Genomic DNA, 16,875 nt, shown 5'->3' with positions numbered 1-16,875 from the left:
CCCACCAAGGGTTCCGGAGAGTCGGTCACAAGCCAGCAATGCTGCCTGGGATGAGGTGGCGGCAGCTGTTAGCTCGGAGAGTATGACCAGGAGGACTATCCTCAATGCTGAAAAAAGGTCAACAACCTACATCGGGCAGCACAAGTCAGTATTCACCAACACCTACCCCCCCCCCCCTCCACCAAGCGGAAGCACCCACCCACCCCCTTCCCCAACACCCCATGTGACCCTCAGCCCTTCCTCCATTCCCCTACCCCTCCCTTACACCCCTCTTCCACCACTGTGAACCACGCATGTGGCTAACGATACCTTCGCTGTGCCTCCTCAGGAAAAACTCTCCCATAAGTGTCGGGAGGTGGCCCAGACTGGCAGAGGTGTGCCAGACATCAGAATCCGCCCCCAGCACACCCCCCACCCTCCCATGGTGGCCCATCCCTACAGAGGGCCCCCACTTCCCACCGAGCACTGGTGAGGCAAGCCCTGCAATCCAGGGCTCTTTGCCTGTGAGCAAAGATTGTTTTTCATTTAGAGTACCCAATCATAATTGAATTAAATGGAAATAGTTTTGACTATCCTCCAGTGCCGAAAAATTATTATTTATTATTATTATTATTATTATTTTTATTTTTCTCCAATTAAGGGGCAATTTAGCGTGGCCAATCCACCTAACCTGCATATCATTGGGTTGTGGGGGTGAAACCCACGCAGACACGGGGGTGGGGGAGAATGTGCAAACTCCACATGGATAGTGACCCAGGGCCAGGATTTGAACCGAGTCCTCAGCACCACAGTCCCAGTGCTAACCACTGCGCCAAGTGCCGCCCGCCTGTGAGCAAAGATAGCTACTCACCTCCTCAGCTCCCCACATAAGCCCTTCAGCCATTTTTCCAAAGGAGTACTAATCGGCGGTAGTGCAACCACTTGCTGGGGAGGTTGCTGTATATGGGGTGGCTCTCATTAATTGCATAGAAATGGGGGCTTAAGTGATGATAATTGATTTCTCGTCACATTACGGCGAGATCCCAATTTTGCCTTTGGGAGCGGGCCAGTTGCATTGCAAACTGTTTGGCGCCCAGCGTGGATCTTGTTTTTGGCCTCCCCAGCTATTCACTGGCCTTGTTACGTTTGATCGAGAGCACAACGAGGCCAGAGAATTGCGCCCCAAGTCTCCTTGTCATGTCAAAACTATTTCCATTTAATTCAATTATGATTTGCATTTTCAATATTTTTGGTACCCGAGGTATATTTAAGCAAGGTCCCTTGTTTTGTCCTGCTTTCCTCTAGAAACTTCTCTGCTTTTCAACTTTTTTGTACACCTATATTTATAAACTATGGGCGAGAATCTTTGGGGATCAAGGCAGCTAGTGACTTTGCAGGCTATTTGAAATTAGTGCTGAGCTAAACAGACTCCACCTGGGCTGGTCCAAGTGACTTAACTAATGTTGTGTAAGTTACAAATTTAAGCCATAGATGTAAGCATGTTCGATGAGTGGATAAGGTCTGTTTCTGTGTCATGATCTATTTTTTTTAAATTCCCACTCTTTGAACTTAGTGAGAGTCAACTGTGCAGTTTCAATAAAGGTATTTGTTGCCATTCCCCAAGGGCTATTGTGTCATTATGGATGTAGGAGTTTCAAAAGGTACAATTATCTTTGCGGATTCACAATTTGATTGACAATTTAATGAGGTCATAAAAAGATTTGTTGTCTTTGATGTGCATCTGAATAGAAGTTTGCTTTTATAAGAGATTAACCTCAAGGTAGTTAAAAGCAGTGGATGTGTTTCATGCAGTGAAATATTTTTCACTATCAAATGTGAATTGTTTGGTTTTGATCTCCACGTGGCTTCTGAAATCTACTCATGGTGGATACTGGGTGAGCGGTTATGGAAGTGGCAATGGAGATGTGAAGAGGGTATGGCGTTGGGTTGTGACATGGCGTATGAGGGGCATGTGTTTTGTGAACGTGTCATGGTGATGGCTGGAGGACATGAGTTGACATGGGAAGGGGTGAGGGAAAAGGGCTGGAGTCTAACAGTTTCTAAAACAACCGGGATGAACTCCCAGAGAACCAAGACAGGCCTTCTAACCAGCCCAACTCAGCACCCCCACCCTCTTGGCAACCTAGATCCGTTTCTGGGTTGATCGGCCCAACTCTATCCCCATAATGCCTTCCCAGAGCCAAAAGTAGGTCTAATTGGGTCACTTAACCTGATGAAGATCTGTAGAGTCAGGAAATTACTGAACTCCAGCTGCCCACCTTGGTAGCAAAAATTCAACCTCAGGGAGGTGCAGACAAGCCAATAGGAAAACAACATCCCAGGCAACTTTGGTCCTTTCCCCTGCTATGAGCAATTCCAGGTTCAATAAATAATAGAAACAATCAGTTAATCAAAATATCTTATCACAAAGCAACGATAACCTTTAGAATCAAGGTAAAATGGAAGGCAGAAAAATAACAGGCAAACTATATTAAAAAACAAATGATGCAGCACAGCCTGCTAGATTAAACTCAATACCTGTAGATAGAGACATTTTCTACGAGTTCATTGGTTATTGTGTCTTGTAACATTATCCCCCGAGGTGAAACAGTTAGGGTAACTTTGAGGAATTTCTTTCCACTTGCTTTGGCCTATAAAGCAATCAAGTTAAAAATGGCAATTATTTTACTATTACAGTGGCAGGCGACTGAAAGGTTAAGTAACTAGGCTGACCAGTTAATATATACCATACTATACATATCCAGAGTTAAAATTTTGTATATTATTTGGAAGCTATATTTTTGATCAAAAGCACACGGAGCAGTGCAAGAAATTGTTGCCTAACATTTAATTGTGATGTATTGCAGTAGAATGTGACACAATGAGGTGGCCTAAAGCTTGGTCGAAGAAGCAGGTTTTAAGGGAAGAGAGAAAAAGAGGTAAACAGAGCGGGGTTTAGGGAAGGAATTCAGAACTTGGGGAAACGGAAGGGATAGCCACCAATGCTGCAGCGATTAAAATTGAGGATGCGGAGGAAATGAGAATCGGAGGCAAGCAAATATCTAGAGGGTTTTTGGACTGGAGGTGGTTAGAACAATAGGGAAGGGCAAGGCCATGGAGGGGATCTAGGAACAAAGAAACTTTTGACTACACTTGCGATTCGATAATAAAGTTGGCAAATATGGTGCTTGATGGAACCAGTCTTTCATTAGCTCCCAATGTAGTAGTCAAGTTCAGCAATATTTCAAACTCAAAATTCTCACACTTGTCCGGAAATTCCCTCTGTGACCTACCTCCTCTGTGCCTTTTTAACCTCCTCCTATAGCCCTCCGTGATCTCAGCTTGCCTCCCATTCCAGTGCATCCCAAATTTTCATTGTTCCACCATCGACAATAATGCATTCAGTTGCCTGGGCTGCAAGTTCTGGAGTTTCCTCCAGAAACCACTCTGCCTTGCTCTCTTTCACCTTCCACCACCACCCCCCACCCCCACCACTCTTCAAAACCTTTTAAGATGCTCCTTAAAGATAGGTCTCTTTCACCAAGGTTTTGGTCAACTGTCCACATATTTCCTATAATAGAAACAGAAAATGCAGGATAAACGCGTGTCTGGCAGCATCTGTGAAGAGAAACAGTTAACGTTTCAGATCCAAATGACCTCTCTACATAACTACTGAGCTTATCCAGCATTTCCAGTTTTTAGTTCAGATTTCCAGCATCCACAGTATTTTGCTTTTATTTGAATCTCACATTTTCTGTTCATTTCACGTTGTATCCTCAATCAACAGACAAGAGAAAATTTCGTCCTATGTGATAGAGTGGGTTTGAAAACATATTTAGTGGTGGATGGCAAATATCTAACATATGGTGCCGTGTGAAGTGCTTTAAGCTTTGTTCATACCAATGGGTTTGAAGAGGAGGTGAAGAAAGGGGTGTTATAATCCATTGGGTAGCCAGCCCCTGGCCTGTGTGATCTGACGAAAGGTCCAGAAGATTACGATAGGGTTTAATAACATTGATATCGAGAAGATATTTCCTTCTGTGGATGAGACTAGAACTAGAGGTCATATACAAGAGAGAATTTTTTTTTTTTAAAGTTTGTGATGCATTTATTACCCACCCTTAACTGCGGTTGTGAAGGTGGTGGTGAGCTATCTTCTTGAACTATTGCAGTCCTGTGATGCAGGTGCACCCAGAGTCCTGTTAGGAGGGGAGTTTGAGGATTTTGACCCAGCAACAGTGAAGCAATGACAAATAATTCGTAGTCATTGAATAACAAGTGGCAACGGATATATTTTATGTTGTTGGAGATTATCATTGCCTGGCACTTGTGGGTCGTGAATGTTACTAATAAATGCAATAGGGACTTATGGATTAATTTATTTCGCCTAGAGAAAAGAATTTGCTACCACAAGGATTAGCTGAGGTGACTGGCAGAGATGAATTCAAGACAAAGCTAGAAAACACACGAGGAAGAAAGGAACGGAAGGATATGTTGATGGAATTAGATGAAGCGGGCTGGGCGGGGATTTGTGTAGAGTACAAATAGGGAGATGGTGGCACAGTCGTAATGTCACTGGAGGCCCAGTCCTGATGTTCTGGGAACACGAGTTCAAATTCCACCATGGCAGACACTAGAATCGGAATTCAATTAATAGAAAAAAATCTGGTATTGAAAGCTAGTCTCAGTAAAGGTTAACATGAAACTATTATCACTGTTCCCAAGAAGAGAATCTTTCCATCAATCACATTTTACTAAAAATGTGTTGTTTTTAAAACAAATGTTTTAACATTTGCTTTTGATTGTATTCCCTCTGTTAGGATGAAAAAGCTTGTCTGGTTCACTAATGTCCTTTAGGGAAGGAAATCTGCCAAACGTACCTGGTCTGGCCTACATGAGACTCGAGACCCATAGAAACATGCTTGACTCAACTGCCCTCAGATGGCCGAGCAAACCACTCAGTTCAAGTGCAATTAGGGATGGCAATAAATGCTCGCTTTGCCATCAACACCTACATCCCATGAAATAATAAAAATTTAAAAATAAACACTGGTATGGATCGGTTTGCCAAAGGCCTGTTCTCTGCTTTAAAAAATATTATACAGCATATGATGAAGTTGTCTGAAAATTTTTGGGACACCTTAACAAACTAGATTCTATTGTGGGGCTTATGAGAACAGAAAGACAATGTGGAGCTTGCTTGGATATATGTCGATCCTAGAAGTACCACACGGTAGCACAGTGTTGCTTCACAGCGCCAGGGACCTGGGTTTGATTCCCAGCTTGGGTCACTGTCTGTGTGGAGTCTGCATGAGTTTCCTCCCACAAGTCCCGAAAGACGTGCTTGTTCGGTGAATTGAACATTCTGAATTCTCCCTCAGTGAACCGGAACGGGCGCCGGAGTGTGGCGACTAAGGGATTTTCAACTTCATTGCAGTGTTAGTGTAAGCCTACTGGTGATACTAATAAAGATTATTAACAGTTTGTAATTTTAGGACATGAGAAAATACCATATGAACTAAAGTCCTACAACAGCAGCAGCAAGTGTGACATCTACACAAAATTAAATGCAAGAAGCATAATAAACACCTGGTATTAAACTAAAGAAGTTTTTAAGAAAACCACTCAAATGTCAATTTCCAGCAACAGTTGGAAGTTCCAGGTTGGGAGACAAAGTAGAATGCAGTCTTAGATCATATTACAGCAGCTTGCATTCATACACTTCCTTTAACATACAAAATGTCCCAAGGTGCTTCACAGAAAACCAATGAGGGGAGTGAAATATCAAGTCACAAGGATGGCTGGGAGAAGGGAGAAAGGGGAAGAAATAAACACAGTAAGAATCCGTACATACAGTATGTCACTGCTAAAAACCTAACAAAGGCAATACAGTCAAAAGCAAATGCTAAAACACAAAAACACATTTTTGTTAAAAAGTGATTCATGGAAAGATTCCCTCCTTAAAATCAGCCCTCGCCAGTATATTAAGCAATATTTGAAGTGGGGAAAGTAAAATGAAAAGCTGAAGGGTATTTTGTGTCAAATCCACCAGATTTTAGACTTGTCACAACTCAAAGCTTTTCAATTGATTTGCCAGTAATCTGCATTGCACAATTTCCCAGTAATCTTCATTGCTCAATTCCCATGGCTATCATATCCTGCATATATTAATGGATACTCCAAACTGCACACGATGCTCCAAATGTGACCTAACCAATGTGTTTTACAGATTCAACTTAATTCTCTTGCTATTCTCATTTAACATCCTTGTATGTAAAGCTTAAAATTCCATTGGTCTTTTATATGTCATATTCTATTCCTATTCCCAGAGATATGTAGGTCTGTATCCATAGACTTTCCTGTTTCTCTGCTAAAGCAATAACTTCACCACTGAACATATTTCCTTTCATTTTGCTTAAATGCACTATACGTCGGCATGTATCTATAGTAAAATGCATTTGTCATGTATCTGTGCACTTACCCCCAACTTGCCCATGTTCACCTTTAGTCTTAATCAAAAGGTGGTCATGCATGATTATTGGCCATTTAGGTGGCATAACAAAGGAGAGCTGACACTAACGGATTTTTTGCCAAGAGAATCATCAACAACGTGGATTTATTTAGCGCCTTTAATGTAGTAAAACATTCCAAGGTACTTCACAGAAACATTATCAGACAATAAACCATGAGATATTAGGGCAGGTGACTGAAAGCTTGGCAAGAGAAGTAGGTTTTAAGCAACATATTAAATGATAGAGAGAGAGAGAGAGACACAGACAGAGATTGGTAGGGGGGGGGGGAGAAGGAGGAATGGAGAACACCGGAATTTAAGGCCTACTCAGCTGAAGGCACCGGAGCCAATTGTGGAGCAATTAAATCTGGGATGTAAACTAGCCAGAATTGGTACAACACACATTTTTTGCACAGCTCTAAGGCTAGAGGAAGAAGAGGTCCAGTGGTGCAGTGATAGTATCCCGGCATCTTGGACAGAGTCTCTGGGTTCAAGTCCTACTCCTTCCAACATACGTCAATGGCAGGTGGTAAGAGTGAGAGTGATTCCTGAACCAGTCACATGATGGAAAGAAATTGGAGTCTCTACCATCACTATCCATAACTCCAGCTACAACATGTATGCACAAATATATGTTGCCATAGCAACTCAGAAGTCTTTGCAGACGGTTGGCGTGGATCAGATTACTGCCAGAAGCACAGGGTTCCATCCCTGTTCCTGCTGGGATAGATTTGAGACCGGTGTCCTTCCCCTATCCATGGTGAAGTTTGTGGTGCATTGGGTTGGAGCCTTCTTCAGAAACTCAAGGCAGCAGCGGCTCCTTGAGGAGTTTATAGGGCTGGGTGAGGAGAAAGTCTACGGACAGAATTTAAATCAAGGATAAAAATTTAAAAATCAGGTTGCTGCTGGACCAGAAATCAATTTAGGTCTGCAAGAACAAGGGTAAACAGGACTTGGTGCGAGTTGGAATGTGGGTAGCAGAGTTTTAGATGAGCGCAAGTTTATGAAGGGTAGAAGATAGTAGGCCAGCAAGGGGAGTATTAGAACATATAGTCAAGTCCATAAGTAAAAAAGGCAAGGATGAGTGTCTCAGCAATTAATGAATTGGAAGTGAAGCAGAAACTCGCACTTGCTGTTGTCTTAATTGCAAGTCTTAATATTGACACCAATATGGATTTGGAAGCACATCTCGGGATCAAAGAGGGTGCAACGATTGTGAATGGTCTACTTCAGCCTCACACAGTGGTCAGGAAAAGGTATAGAATTGGTGACTAGGGAATGAAAACTGTGATGGGGCTTTGGGATTTCCCAATATTCAGCTGAAGCAAAATATGTCTTCATCCAATGGCAGAGGTCCGACAAGTAGCATGATAATCAGTAGCAGTGGAGGGATCAAGGGAGGTGGCGGTAAGGCAGTATCATGTGTTGTCCGAGTATGTGTGGAACCTGATATGGTTTTCAGGTGATGTTGTTGAGAGGCAGTAGGTGATGTTCCCGAGAGGCATTATGTTGATTAGAAACAGGAGGGGACCAAGCAATTGGCTTGAGCAGAAAACGGGACCAAAACAAAATAGTACAGGTATGTCTGCAATGTAAACCACCATGAAACAATGGCTCTGAATTTGGAAAATGTGCCATAATATACCATGTCAGATTTTATTTCACATTTACTTAGGCTATAATTGAAAGCTTTCCAAATATACACTTATGTGACTTACAGACAAAGAAGTAAACTTATCAAACAACAGAAAGAGTTAGAAAAAAAATTAAATGTTATTTTTAAAAATAGTGCATCCATGCCATTGTTTCTCCACAGATTGCATAGTTTGAGCAGTTTGTAAATAACTGAAACATCCTATTGTGCCAGAGAGCTGTTTATCTCAGGCACTTGGCAGAATTCTTGCCAGCCTTCTCTTTCGAGATGTGAACAGCAATGGATTTAAAACATATTGGAGAGGCTTTTTATAGGCGGGGCGTGTGGAGTAAACAGGCAGGCAAATCTTTGTCAAAGAAAGTGGAGGTGAGGCAGGAAAATGTGTCTCCATTCAGTTAACACAGCATCTTGACAACATTTTGAATTATTATTTCTGGGCAAATTAAAATTCAACACATTGCCTCATTTAGAATTCTACAACTCTGCATCCCATTCTCAGTTGAAGTGGTTCTTGTTTCCATTCATGTCACTTCTGGGCAACATTTACTTCAGAATCAGTATTCACAAAGAAATAGATGAACTAGTGCTGAAAGAACAAAAATGGTATAGGTACAGTGCCTCGAGACCGGCAACCTCAGGACTGAGCCCATGCAGGATATTGTATCTTGTCAGTTTTCTCAGGGGAAAAAAAATTCTGAGCCGAATTTCATTTATTAGGATACACATGAAATCGGGCCAAATTGGGTCAGGAATCACATGGACCACTTGGAGCAAGGAAAAGGCCTGCATGAAGCTGATAACTAGCCCAGTGCACCACCACATCAGTGCAGAGCCAAATTGTTATTTTACTCATTTAATAACAATTAAAATTGATTTATGGCAGTTTATAAAAATGTCTGTTTTTTTGGTTTGGCAGATTGGAGACAATGGATTTGTACTTAAGCTGTCAAATATGGTTTTGACAAAACTATGGGCAATAGGCCAACGGCAACAAAAAACACACTGCTCCATTAAATGCACTTAACTTTTGAACGTGACTGCAGGGCAGTTGTATCTAGTAAACTCAAAGGCAATCTTGAGTTTAAACTTTTAAATCTTTGAGTTAAATCTTTGCAAGTTTAAACTCTGCACTGGTTTCTGTCAGCAAACAGTAGTCAAAAATGCTGCGTGAAAAATCTGATGGTCGGCATATAGTCAATAAAAAAATGACGAGAGTCAATATAGGGTTAGCATACCAGAATTCCAAAAGTTTATGTATATGACCACCTGCCTATAAATATATTAGACTTATGCCAGCACTAAATTTATGCAAAGCATGGGCGTATTGCACATTGTGGTTTATCACAATTACAATTCAAGGGCAGTGTGAGCGCTCAGCACAATATATATTGTATTGTACTCCTGTGTTGCTCTATACTGAAATCAGGGTTGTATACTCATATACTTCAACAGGAGAGCAGAGCTCTGCTAATCAGCTCTGATTTTGAGTGAAATTCTAATCTTAGAGAATCTGAGGGGACAACCAACTATTTTCTCATGTTACAAACTTCAAAATGGTATTTGGTACTGTTCAAACTTTCAGATCATGTTAAATTGTACATATTGCAGTATGATTTATATTGGAGGGGAGAGTCAGATCCAAATGCTCAGATTCTGTGGTCCAAAGAGCACTGAGTGAGAAAGTATTCACTGATACCAAGGGCTTCAGTGGCACCACAAGTTCCAACACTTACGCCAAACAGAAAGTTAATGTGTACCTCAATGGGCTCCAGAGGAGACCATGCTGATGGTCACACCAGGTTCCTCCGTAAAGTGGCAGGGAGCTGTAATTGGACAATTTTGGTTGATGGCCCAGAAGTTATGTACATTTTCATTCTGGACCGACATAGACAGCCCTTGAACCTGCTCAGGAGCACTTCCACCATTAGAAAGGCACTGGTAGCAAAAACTAGTTGTGTTGGATCTACTTTTTGTACATCGACTTAAATTATATATTTTGCATGTTGCAAACTGGATTTTAAAAAACTAATTCAGTGGAAAACAGATTTTACTTTTCAAACTAGTGAATTCAAAATTATATTTTGGCAGTATAAACCATTCATGTTGAAGCAAAGTTAAACAAGCACACTGACGTTGAATGTCACATGACAAGCTAGCAGTTTCCATGCAGATTAGCTACAGAGAAACATTGTTTGAAAATGATTGCCTCATGGCTCATTGTAGCTGGATGTTTACTGCATCATTTAGTAAAAGCTGACCTTTTTTTTTAAAAAGACAATCTTGAACAAAGCAAAAATAACAAAGAATTAAGGATTGAAATTGCATTACTTGATGGAAAAGCTGTGTAGCTTTATTAGATGACATAGTGCACGGAAGGAAATCTTTGAAATATATGGGCAATGTAAACAGTAGTTCAAAAGAGTGCCTGAAACCAAAATATAACTCACCAATAAGCATCAGTTATCATTAAATTATATGCAACGTTATCAGTGGAAGTGGATGACAAGTGGAGCAGATGTGGTAAAGTCGCCACAGTCCCAGATGACCATAGGCTCCTTTCCCCTTTGAGAGGTAGAGCTGACCAGTGGTGATTTAACTGGAGGGTCACCACAGGGTGGTGTTTTCCGCACTGTCTTTTTCTTCCTCAAAAGGACATGTGTGTCAGTTGTTTAATAAGAATAAACAAAATTCAAATGTTAGGGAAACTGAGGAACAACTAACTATTTTCTCATGTTCTAAACACTTCAAAGCGGCATTTGGGGCCTCACGGTAGCATGGTGGTTAGCATCAATGCTTCACAGCTCCAGGGTCCCAGGTTCGATTCCCGGCTGGGTCACTGTCTGTGTGGAGTCTGCACGTCCTCCCAGTGTGTGCGTGGGTTTCCTCCGGGTGCTCCGGTTTCCTCCCACAGTCCAAAGATGTGCGGGTTAGGTGGATTGGCCATGCTAAATTGCCCGTAGTGTAAGGTTAAGGGGGGGATTGTTGGGTTACGGGTATACGGGTTACGTGGGTTTAAAGTAGGGTGATCATTGCTCGGCACAACATCGAGGGCCGAAGGGCCTGTTCTGTGCTGTACTGTTCTATGTTCTATGTTCTACACCTCAGGTGAGGGGCAAGGTTGAGAAGGTGGGGCATTCATGAATAACCTCAGCCGGTATGGGAATTGAACCCGTGCTGCTGGCCTTGCTCTGCATCACGAAGTAGCTGTCTGGCCAAGGGATTTGAACGGGAAGGACCCCAGCAGATATTTATTATGTACTTAATAAAGGTGTCCTTCTTAAAACAAAGCACATTATTTTTTTCCGCACTGTCTTTTTCTTCCTCAAAAGGACATGTGTGTCAGTTGTTTAATAAGAATAAACAAAATTCAAATGTTAGGGAAACTGAGGAACAACTAACTATTTTCTCATGTTCTAAACACTTCAAAGCGGCATTTGGGTCTGTTCAAACTTTAATTGTAAATATTATGATAATGTTCATTTGTAAGTATTGCAGTGTGATTTACATCGGAGGAGAGAGTCAGATCCAAATGCTTGGATTTTTTGGTCCAAATATCACAGGCAGCACGGTAGCATGGTTAGCATAAATGCTTCACAGCTCCAGGGTCCCAGGTTCGATTCCCGGCTGGGTCACTGTCTGTGTGGAGTCTGCACGTCCTCCCCCTGTGTGCGTGGGTTTCCTCCGGGTGCTCCGGTTTCCTCCCACAGTCCAAAGATGTGCGGTTAGGTGGATTGGCCAAGCTAAATTGCCCTTAGTGTCCGAAAAAAATAAATAAGGTTAATGGGGGTTGTTGAGTTACTGGGATATGTATACGTGGGCTTGAGTAGGGTGATCATTGCTCGGCACAACATCGAGGGCCGAAGGGCCTGTTCTGTGCTGTACTGTTCTAAAAAAAAAAATCACTGATACAAAGGGCTTCAGTGGAGTCACAAATAGGAATCAGTCATTTGGTCCCACAAGCTCGCTCCCACATTCAATAAGTGTCCTGAAAAAATTGGAATATCTTCTGGTAGTAATCATCTGGTTATAGATTTTAAACTATGGGAATATGGGGACAGAGTGACTGTCTGAGTCTAACCAGTGCATTTGATGTGTCAATGTGCCTAGCAACACTGCAAATAGATACATACCTAGTGCAATCTAGTAAGAATGGGTATAGAACATGAATCGATCTAAATAGGATGTTAGAATTCAACGGATAAGATATACAAGGTGTGAAGGAAAGGTGTCGCAGGGAAAGTGATGAAGGGGTTTACTTTTCTTTTCAATTCTAAATGCCAAAATCAAGAGTTGAAGGTCATTAAATATAGAGATATCAATGGGGAAAAAAAGTATTAAAAGGAGATACTGAAACCTCTGCAGGAGAGCTATCCTCTCTCTTTCCCCCCCCCCCCCCCCCCCCCCCCCCCCCCTCCCCTGATTTCAGCCAACAGCAGGAATAGCTGTTTAACTCCCAGCAAGCAGCATGCGAAGGGAGCCAAATTTGAAAAGCAATCTGCTGGTTAACCTCAGAAGCAACCCCAACAGATGTGAAGGTGCTGTGGGGTGAAAGGTACTGTAATTTTTATGGATCTTAAAAAGTATAAGGTGTTGTGGAAAAAATTCAAAAGACTTAGCTCTGAAGGGACTGGAGTTAAGATTATCCAGAATTGCTTAAAGTAGTGACATGGTGTGAAGCCACCATCTTAGTTAATGCACATCTAGTTTATGTTTTTTTCCATTTTTCAATATAAATCTATCTATCTTGACCATGAATATATCATGGCCCAGCGTCCACTGCTCGCTGGGGTAGAGAATTCCAAAGACTAGCAACCCTCAGCAGAAATTGTTCCTTATTTACATCTTAATTGGGAGATCTTTACATCTTTAAACTGTATCCACTAGCTCTAGATTCCCCCACAAGGGGATACATCCTCTCAGCATCTACGCTTTCAAGATCCTTCACTAAGTTTCAATATATCCTTTGAAACTCCAGTGACTTTAGGCTCAATGACTCAAACTTTCTTTAAGGCAACCTTTTAATCCCAGGAATCAACCAGGTAAATCTCATCTCAACTGTCTCCTATGCAAGTATATCCCTCCTATGCACAGTACCCTAGGTGTGGTCTCACCAAAACCATGGACAATTGTAGCAAGACTTCCCATCTTGCATTCCTAATTACTTGCTGTACCTGCATGCTACCTTTTTGGGATTCATGTATGAGGACATCCAGATCTCTTTGCACTGCAGCATTTGGCAGTCTCTTGCCATTTACATATGCTTTTCTGTTCATTCTTCCTACATTAAACTTCATCTGACAAATATTTGCTCTTGCAATCTTTCGTTATCCCTTTGCAGACTCCATATTCTCAACTGTATTCACAGCTTGCTTTCCTTCCTTTGTATCATCAGCAGATTTAACTGCAATATACTCTGGCCCTTCGTCCAAGTCATTAGTATGGATGGTAAATAGTTCTGATCCCAGCACTGATCTGCGTGGCTCTCCACTAATTATAATCTACCAACCTGAAAATTACCCATTTACCTCTCTGTTGCCTCTTAAGTTAGCCAATCCTCTCTCTTTGCTAATATGTTAACACACCATGAGCTCTTACCATGTGTAGTCACTGTTTATGTGGCACCTTATTGAATGTCTTTTGGAAATCCAAATGAGACATCTACTGATTCCCCTTTATCCACATTGCTTGCTGCATCCTCAAAGAATTCTAATAAATATGTCAAAACACAACTTCTCTTTCATAAAACCACACTGACTTATTGTGTTACTACTACTCCCTTAATAACGGATTCCAATGTTAGGTTAACTGCCCTATACTTCCCTGATTTCTGTCGCCCTCCTTTCTTGAGCAGAGAGTGCTGCAATTGTGGTTTTCCAATTTTCTGGGACCTTACTAGTGTCTTGGGAATTTTGGAAGATAACAACTATCTCATCCACTATCTCTGCAGCACTTTTAAATACCTTGGATGCAGGTCATCAGATCCAGGGGACTTTTAAGCTTTTAGTCACATTAGTTTTCAGAGTACTTTTTCTCCAGTGATTGTTATAAGTTCCTCCCTCTCTTTTGCCCTTTGATTGTTTATTATTATTGGGATGCGCTTTGTGAAGACACAGAATACAAGTCTCTGCCATTCTCTTCCTCATTATTAATTTCTCAACCTCATCCGCCTGGAGAACAACATTTGCTTTAGCTAATCTCTTTCTTTTAATATTCATAAAGAACCTTTGACTCAAGTATTTCTTGTCAGTTTACTCATATTAGGATTTCTCCCTCTTCATTATTTTAATAAGAATGCTAATAAGAATTATTAATCCTCTTTTTTGCATATAATTTCTCCACGTGTTTGTGAAGGTGGGGTGGGGGGAGCTGTGGGAAGAGTGGGGGTGAAGCTTCTCCCAAATCACTCTGGACAGTTTCAGTGTAGGCCCTGACTAGCAGAGAGAGGGAGGGAGATTTGTGTGTTACTCATGTGAAATGAGGTCTGAATTTATTTTACGGAAACACAACTTGCTCTTTTTCCAGATTGCACTTGAAATACTGAAAAACACTAAGGTCTACTATGGGTTTGCAACTCCCGTGAAAACCATCTACTTTGTCCAAGATGTTCGCCGAGGACGGTAACTGGGCATTCAAAGCTAATTGAAGTAAACATTTTGAAAGTTTCTAAAAGCATTTAAAAAGTGCCTAAACGCATTTAAACGTATTAAAAAGTGCTCAACAAGTTTAGAGACATTTATCATAATAAAGCACACACCTGCCACTGAGCTACAGACTGACCTCAGGGCCAAGTCTTCAGTTTATGGTCATAGAGGGGATGACCTCATCAGCACGTCACTGCTAGGTTTCACTGATGCTTCTGATTTTGAACCATACTGCAGCAACAATGGTATGTTCTTGCTGCATCCAAAGACCTTGGTAAAGCTATATTTCTTTTGGCAGTCAATGGCGAATGCCACCCAGCTTTTATTTTAATGTGGACATTGCTTCAATGATGCAAGAATTAATGTAATTGTGAATTTCCCCAATTAATTGCATGTCACAACAAAAATATTGCCACCAGGTTGCAGGCAATTAGCATTCTCCAAAGTTTATAAAATAAAACAGTTACCACAGTAATTATCCGTCTAATGGCTGCAGCTGCCATTCCTTCTCCTTTTGGCTGGTCCACTACAGTCACACCAAGGTACTTGAGGTGAAAGACCATCCCTTCTTGCAAGGATTCCTTTGTATCAGTCCAGTTTTCTGGCAGCTCTGAAAAGGAACGGAAAGAAAGTACATTTATTTGATGGAAGAAAGACAAGCTTACATCAAAGTTTTACGTCATGACATCTCTCAAATGTGCCTTTGCACTTCATAAACAATAAATTATTTTGAAGGAAATAGGCATATGTAAAAGTTAGTTTACACTTAGAAAGATCCTCAAAATATATCCTCAAAACATAGAGCAGAAGAATGATTTTTTTTTATATTCATTCTTAGGATATCAGAATAATTAGCAAAACCTACTCAAATTATGCCACCTTAGTTGCCCTGCAGAAGGTGGAAGTGGGATTCCTTGAAACCTCTGCAGTCCCCATCGTGAAGGTACTCTTGAATCTTGTTTGGGTAGGTGTGTATGTGTGGGGATGGGGAAGGTCATCCAGGATTTTCATAGTCCAAAATTGGGCAGATTAGGTGGATTGACCACAATCAATGCACAGGGTTGCAGGATAGGGCGGAGGAGTGAGATTTGCTTTGAGATTTCAAAATCAGCTTTGAGATTTTTTATATTTCATATTCTCATCTGTCCAAAACCAAGAGCAGTGTGTACCATTTACAAGATGCACTGCAGCAACTCACCAAGGTTCCTTAGGCAGCAACTTCCCAACCAATGACCTCTTATCACATAGAAGGACAAGATCAGAACACCACAATCTGCAAGTTCCCCTCCAAGTCACAGACCATCCTGACTTGGGTTCTTTCACAGTCGTTGGATCAAAATCATAGATCTGTCTTTCTAACAGCACTTTGGATATACCTACACTACATGAGGCAGCTCACATCACCACGTTCTCAACAGAAATTAGGGATGGCAATAAATGCTGGCTTGCCAGCGATGCCCACGGGATGTGAGTGAAAAAATAAAACAAAATTCTGAATGGCACTATTTACTTTTCTAATGCTAAACACGGCTAATGATGCAACGGTCACAAAGTAGCTTTTCGACAGTTAAAGGATACAAGCAAGAACATATAGGTGAAATTGTGGATCTCAACATGTGAAGCATAAACCAGGGAGTATGGAGAAGTTGAATTTGGCCAAATTCCTATGCTTTTGAATTCATCAAGTGGACTCATCAAGCTAGATGAATGCATAAGCTTTTGCTCCAGCCCTTTACTCCAACTTGAGTCAAAATCATTCTTTAACGTCATTCCATTGAAAAAATTTTGAATGCAACTTTTATTCTGTGCTTCAGACCCAGAGTAGATATATTCATAAAGGAACAAGTCCAGTTATGATCCCAGCAGGAAGTCCTTAACATTCACAATTTACACATTGGCATGATTTCAACTTACAGTGAAAAAAATTAACAAGCGAACACACTTGAATTTTTAAACTGGAAAATTCCGGCCATTGTTTCAGATACAATTCTTCAGTTCTCATGTGATACAGCTAATCCTATTAAAAGAAAATAATTCAACAGAAAATCCCAAAGCAAGGACAGAGTAGCTTTTTCATTCTTTCCTGGGAT

General features: G+C 41.2%; 1 protein-coding gene across 3 annotated transcripts in view; it reads right to left on the bottom strand.

Annotated features, from left to right (window-relative positions):
- Positions 1-16,875, bottom strand: part of si:dkey-71h2.2 (low density lipoprotein receptor adapter protein 1-B) — a 118,662-nt gene that overhangs the window by 54,563 nt on the left and 47,224 nt on the right. For all 3 annotated transcript variants that reach the window (XM_038799946.1, XM_038799945.1, XM_038799947.1), the window contains exons 2-3: positions 15,253-15,395; positions 2,518-2,630 (exon numbers count right to left, since the gene is read on the bottom strand). In XM_038799946.1, coding sequence (XP_038655874.1) covers positions 2,518-2,630; positions 15,253-15,395 — 256 coding nt within the window. The remainder of the gene's footprint in view (positions 1-2,517; positions 2,631-15,252; positions 15,396-16,875) is intronic.

This window comes from Scyliorhinus canicula, chromosome 6 (genome assembly GCF_902713615.1).
Source record: "Scyliorhinus canicula chromosome 6, sScyCan1.1, whole genome shotgun sequence".
Lineage (NCBI taxonomy): Eukaryota > Metazoa > Chordata > Chondrichthyes > Carcharhiniformes > Scyliorhinidae > Scyliorhinus > Scyliorhinus canicula.
This window is presented reverse-complemented; position numbering and strand designations above follow the sequence as displayed.